A 6,514-nucleotide genomic window follows, 5' to 3' on the forward strand; every position below is an offset into this window, starting at 1 on the left:
GCCTCGGTAGAAGAATGGAGTTCCGTGGCGAGTGACGGAGTTGCGTTGGTGATAGTTGGGAGGAGGTGGGTGGGATCAATCCTGGGTTTCCCAACATTATCTGACCACACTCCCGCGATGAGATCCCCTCGTATGGAGAGATAGTCGAGCCAATAGAGACGACCGCACCGTAGTCATGACTTAATCTGTTATTTGGTGTCGCAAACTTGAGAAGATTACCATGAGGAATGTCGAGCTACTTATGATGCATTGCAAGCCCTACTGCAGCATTCTGCGGGACCCATGGGCTGCCGGTGAGGGTTGCCTCATGGTACCATTCCATGCTGGTAAGCTGTGTTGTGACAATCAAACACCCTTCCAGTGTTTTGCGACTACATGGATAATTCGATCGATAAACCCCATAAGATTTTCAAAGCCTCTATCGGGTACAAGCAGTCCAGAGATGATGATGGTGATAGGCCTGTGTGACAACATTCTTTGACATGTGTGTTGAGTTATTCAATCCAATGCTAGTGTTCCCTCCTGGCCCTCGTGAGCTGTAGTAGGTTGGCTATGCGCCTCCTCTCGATTCAGGATTTGGAATCATTGATTTTCCCTTCCTTCTGATACGTTGTAATGCTCGATTGTTGTCGAAGTTGAAGTGAGCGTGTTACTACGATCATCAGTGGTTTTGTATAAACATGTCTGGAATTGTCAAAGTATGAATGCAAGCGAAGTTATGTAAGATCCAACTTTTAGATAACACAAACCAGACCTTGAACCTCAAAGTACACTTTCAATGCACAGTAGATATGATAGAACCGTGACACTTCCTCATTAGCTAGGGCGTGGTGTTTCGTGGCGAGTGACGTTTTTGGGACATACTTCGTCCCAAAACGAAAAATTAGGCGGAGCGAAGCTGCTTTGTCCTCATCGCACCCGTTTTTTATGTAGGCTAGGGCTGGCTTCTACCTGTTAGTGTGACTGTCGTGAAGCTCTTGACACCCTAATAGCAGTTACAGAATGAGTAAAATGCTCTATATGCCCTCTGACAAGTGGTTTCTCCCGAGTCATACCCCCAGACAACTGAACGATCCTTTCTGGTTGTGAAGTAGATTAGTATTGGAGTCCATCACTGAGTGTCCGAGTGCACTGCCCTTCCTCTCGATCATCCGATAACCCCTCTTGGGTTTGAGTTGTAGTCCTCGTTTTATATTCCCTGTCGTAGTAGTCGTATGGGTGAGTGATATATGCAAGCTATGTAGTCTCATTGGGTATCTCTGACTTTTCAGCAGCCGCTTGTCTTGTTCTTATTATCACCCTTTCACCCGGCCCATCATGGATCTCACAAACCTCTTGCTCATGTGCCAAGACCCTACTAAGAGGTCTGAGGCTGAGGCGCAGCTTGCCACTGCGGAACAGGTAGGCGAGCTGCTGTAGATAGGACGGGTAGAGCATAGTGCTTGTAGAGCAACCCGGCGCAGCTGTTCCCTCTACTGGCCGCTGAGCTCGCCAATGAGGAGAAGCCCCTTGGGGTCCGACAGTTGGCGGGTTTGGTTTTGAAGAACGCCCTTAGTAAGAAGGACAAGGCCAGGAAGAAGGAGTGCCAAGAGAGGTACAAATGAGGGAAGTGCCATTCAATGCCTCTCGTTGACGAATACACTAGGATTTCCATTGACCAGGTGGCTTGCACTCGATGAGAATGTCAAGGCTGGCATCCGAGAGCTGTCTGTGAAGACTCTGACAAGCAGTAAAGAGGTTGTTGCGAGGAAGACTAGTGCTCAGGTAAGGTGGACGACTTCGTGGTGACGGGTGTGTTCATTCTACTGTTAGGTCATCTCTGCTATTGGTGGCATTGAGTTGCCGAGGGGTCAGTGGAAGGACCTAGTCCCGGGTCTTGCCGAGCAGGCTCAGAAGGGCGATCCTCTCACCAAACAGGTATAGCCATGGATTTCAGAAAGGCGGTTTGTATGATGATGTGGTTAGGTTGTGCTGACTTGTTTTGGGTACCTCTCGGAGGAGTTAGCCACTCTGGTCGCTGAGGCTGGGGTGGAGTTGCCTGCTGATACATCATCACAGATCGTCACGGCTGTGGTGCAGGTGAGGAATATGTGCAGCTGCTAGTTGTGGGTTAACTAGTGCTGTGTCAGGGCATGAGGGATGAGTATGTGCCTGCCAAGTTGGAAGCTACCAAGGCATTCTACTATGTGCTGATACTTGCCGAGAGCAATTTCAATGACGAGGTAAGAGAGTTGTCAAGGACGTATATGATAAAGCATAGAAATATTGGCGTATCATCTATAGTAGTATATAATATTACGGTATTGTTGTTCACTATTCCATTATAATTCTATTTTCGGGGAAAGGGAGCGATTTGCTCGGTGTCAGAACCAGCGGAACTTCATGATGGAAGTTGTGTGTGAGAACGCCAAGCATGCCGATGACAGCATCAAAGTGGCAGCATATGAAGATCTGGTCCAGGCTGTATCAGAATACTATGACTTCATGGCCCCCTATATGCCGATCATAGGAAACGTAATTTCTATCGCTTGCCGTATTTGGTGGAGTTCTTTTCGTCTGGTGTCAGCTCTCGTTTGAGTGCATTTCGAAGGAGCGTGATAACCTGGCCATACCCGCAATGGAGCTCTGGTCTTCTATTTGTGACGAGGAGATCTTCTTGAAGGACATTGAGGAGGAGGTAGTAGTAATTACTAATGGCAACTTGCTAGATTGGTGTCGCTTACAGGCTAAGAAAGAAGGTCGTGCGCCGCCTCGCCAATCGCAGAACTTCATCAGACAAGCTCTGGGCTTCCTCATACCATTGCTGACGGAGAAGATAGCGGCTGCTAATCAGCAACTTGTAGTAGTGTCTCGAGATGCTGTGAAGAGAGTGAGGTGTATGCTTAGGATGAAGAAGATGATGATGATACATGGAGTGCTGGGATGGCCGCTGGCACTTGCCTATCACTAGTGGCACAAGTAGGGTGTGTGGACAGCGGGAAAGCGTAGGTGATGTTGTAGGTTGTTGGTGATGACTGCGTTGAACCTGTACTTGTATTCGTGAATAACAACTTTGGAGCTCCTGACTGGCACCATCGGGAAGCAGCCATTCTAGCGTAATGATAGAATATACTCATCGAGTTAGGTTGGTATTACTCTCTATCAGATATGGCTCGATTATGGACGGACCATCCACAGCGAAATTAGGGCCACCGGTCCAAGCGGTAAGAAGGAGGGCTTAGCTTTGCATCGCTGAGGGTCTCCCACGTTCAGTCGCTACCTCACATAGTGGCAGCTCTTAACGATCAGTCTGTGGCCGTCAGGGACACTGCTGCTTGGACGATCGGCCGGTAGTGCTTGCAGTTTGCGAGAGAGGTCAATGCGCTGTTCTTGCAGGATTGCACAGTTCCACACGCCGATATTTGCCCAGAACCCGCAGATGCTGGCAGAGCTGATTCCTGTGCTTTTCAACAAGCTTCAAGATGAGCCTAGGGTTGCTGTGAATATGTAATTTACTGGTGGAGATTTAGTGACAGTGTCGGTATGGTCGTAGATGCTGGATTTTCGACGTGCTTGGAAGCGACCAGGATAGGGATGCTAGCACCACCATCCTCTCGCCCTACTTCATTCAGATTGTTCAGAAGCTGTTGGAGACCGCTCAAGTGAGTTGGGTATATTCTGGTATGAAAGTTGTATTTACTTTCTCAGCGTCCCGACGGAGCGAAGCGAGGCCTTCGTAATGCGGCTTATGCGGCGGTTAGCTCTATTGTGAGTGGCAGTGGAAGAGATGTGCAGAAGCACATGCCAGAACTGGCTGGTGAGATGGCATCACGATTGGAGCAGGTAAAGGGAGGAAGTGGAGTTGTTCACCTTCCTTACCGACATGCTTGCTGACTATAGATTTTGAACCCCGCGGTGGTGCAGCAGCTTAACGATAAGGAGTGTGAGTTACATGGTCATATCTGCGGCAACTTGCAGGTGAGATGGTCAACAGTGTTCAGGGTAGAGGGAAGGTAAGTGATTGTAGGTAGTGACGCAAAGAATGAGGGGTAATGCCGATATGGAGCCAATGGCCGATAAGTTGATGCAGCTCTATATGGGAGTAATAGAGACCTTCTCACGCTGTGTCTGATAATGCTCCTGTTATGTAAGGTTTTCGAGCTCTATCAGCATCTCCAGCAAGCATCACACCCGAATGTTGTTGTGGTAATAGGCCTTCTTTTTCATCTTTTTCTATACTCTTGTATAGGTCCATGAGGAAGCTCTCTTGGCAGTCACTAGTTTGGCGTCCGCACTTGGGGAGGTATGTAGGAAGACTGCATCTAGGGGAGCAGCCTTTTCATCTCTCAGAAATTCAACAAGTACATGCCGCAGTTCGGTCCTGTCGTGATAGCAGCAATAAGCAATCATGAGGAGTTCTCGGTCGGTGGGCTTACTGACCTGACTTGCATCTTCTTTTGTCAGGTATGTCAAATGGCGATAGGTGCTGTTGGTGACTTGGCGAGGGCATTGGATAGCACCCTGGCTGGAGGTAAGTTCATTGTAGACTCTACGCGAGGGTTCAGTGTGGGAGAATATGCACTGGAGACAGTATGAAAATTTAAAGAACTCATTGTTGGTTTCCGTGCACTAATTCGTATATAAACTCCTACAATCAGTGAGTAAACTCTCGAACTCAGTTGAGGAAATGAACATATATTCCTCCAACGCTGCGATGGTTAGGACCGAATGAGCCACTGCTTGACAAGATGATGGAGGCGATGGTTATGCTGATGCAGAATCAAGATGTGGATAAGAGGCTCAAGCCTGACGTTTTCCGAGCTATATCGGACGTTGCTCTAGCGGTGAAGGGAGGTATTGTTGACTTTGTAGTCGAGGATCGTGTGGGAGTTATAATTCAGCATTCGCCAAGTACCTGCCTACTGTGATGGCAGTAGCGCAACAGGCGACTGCTATTACGGCGAGCCCTGATGCCGACGAGGAATGGATTGATTATGTCAACGACTTGCGGAGCTCAGTTTTGGAGGCATATACGGGTAAGTGTTTCGCTTCGCTTCGCTCCGCCTCCGACGATTGGATATTAGGGATCATACATGGTATGCGAGATGGCAACAAGTTGGACCTGTTGAAAGACTACGTCCAAAGCATTCTCGAGTTCGTTGTAAAGGTGGCTGATGATGGCTGCAGTAAGTCGATACGTGGAGCACATGTATGTCAGTCTTGTGTAACTGTAGGTTCTCCAAATACGCTCAAGTCGGCTCTTGGTGTAGTAGGAGATTTGGTGATGGCATTCCAACAGCAACTTACCTCCTACTTGCGGGTGAGTATTGTATTCTCTTTTGATTTGCAAAGAGATGCTGTGGTTGTTCAGGACGCCCCTTTCTTGTCTAAGCTGGTCACTTTGGGTAGCTCTCTCGGTGGTCGCGACCCTCAAGTAGCTCAAACTACACAGTGGCTGCAGAGACTTTTCGCTCGCTATGGCGCGCAGTAGATGGTCATTATGTGAACGTTTGATCATGATTGTTTTGCTGGTTCAGCAGTAGCACTTCATAGTAGAAGGGGTTTGTAGTCGTAGTTGCCACAACTACTCTGGCCGTTAAATCTAGAACAGTATTATCATCAGTTATACCTCCATGGCTAACTCGTATATACAAGTTTCTGCGTAACTGCTTACAATCAGCCTAAGCGCCATTATCATCATATTTACTGCTACTCCTATCTCATCATCACTCACTGGAATTACCGCAATGAAATAAGAACTTACTCTCGTCGCTGTATCGGAATATTCGCGTTTAATAATATACTGCAATATCACTAGTGTTGCGTTTGTCAAGTCGACTAACTATTGTGACGAAGACTCTGTGTAACATATGGACACATGTCTCTCCCGAGTGTGACAGATAATCAAGCTTGTGGTCAGTACTATTCAGAAAAATACGCGAACATTTTTGTGTCTTCATGGATTGACAAGTACCCATCAACGTGGAGGTATCCGCTTCCTATTCCTTCGATTGTGGCATATGACTAATCGGTGATTATTGAATTACGAAGCGAGCGGAAAAGACACCGCAGTACACTCGTGTTCGTGTCGTACTAGCTTATAACACGTCCAATGCTAGCGAGTAACACTTCGCATGCACTACACCCCTCCACATATTCTTAGCATAACCGGTTTTTTGACTCGTGCACAGCCACCACAACGAGTATCATCATGAGAGTGAAACGTGGAGGGATATCATTATGAACGATTCTCTTCCTGTTGATGTATAGCATTACATCACGAGCGGAGTTATAAATATACTCCCCGAGTAAAAGTTGGTATTTTGAGGCGCAATTTCAACACGTGTATGCTAAGAATATGTGGAGAAAACTTTTTACCGGTCTTCTACTTCTCACTAACTACCAAAAGTTAGGCCCTGAAACTTGGAGATCATATCAGGTAAAGCAGAAGTACATACCTCCCTGAGCCGCAAGATGATACTCGTTGTGGTGGCTGTGCACGAGTCGAAAAACCGGTTATGCTAAGAATATGTGG

General features: G+C 47.4%; 1 protein-coding gene across 1 annotated transcript; it reads left to right on the forward strand.

Annotated features, from left to right (window-relative positions):
- Positions 1-1,317: 1,317 nt before the first annotated feature.
- Pmar_PMAR000805 (importin/karyopherin, putative) lies at positions 1,318-5,790 on the forward strand (the record flags this gene model as incomplete). Its single annotated transcript, XM_002778920.1, has 27 exons — positions 1,318-1,401; positions 1,449-1,594; positions 1,662-1,764; positions 1,813-1,917; positions 1,966-2,079; positions 2,130-2,222; positions 2,368-2,514; positions 2,567-2,677; positions 2,726-2,839; positions 2,887-2,958; positions 3,001-3,095; positions 3,146-3,203; positions 3,253-3,329; positions 3,376-3,486; positions 3,533-3,641; positions 3,688-3,822; positions 3,880-3,957; positions 4,007-4,081; positions 4,132-4,185; positions 4,229-4,282; positions 4,330-4,401; positions 4,444-4,510; positions 4,702-4,833; positions 4,881-5,015; positions 5,064-5,165; positions 5,214-5,299; positions 5,351-5,790. The coding sequence occupies 27 exons, from the start codon at positions 1,318-1,320 to the stop codon at positions 5,468-5,470; spliced, it is 2,649 nt and encodes an 882-aa protein (XP_002778966.1). The 3' UTR covers positions 5,471-5,790.
- Between the last annotated feature and the right edge of the window lie 724 nt (positions 5,791-6,514).

Source organism: Perkinsus marinus, assembly GCF_000006405.1.
Source record: "Perkinsus marinus ATCC 50983 genomic scaffold scf_1104296948084, whole genome shotgun sequence".
Lineage (NCBI taxonomy): Eukaryota > Perkinsozoa > Perkinsida > Perkinsidae > Perkinsus > Perkinsus marinus.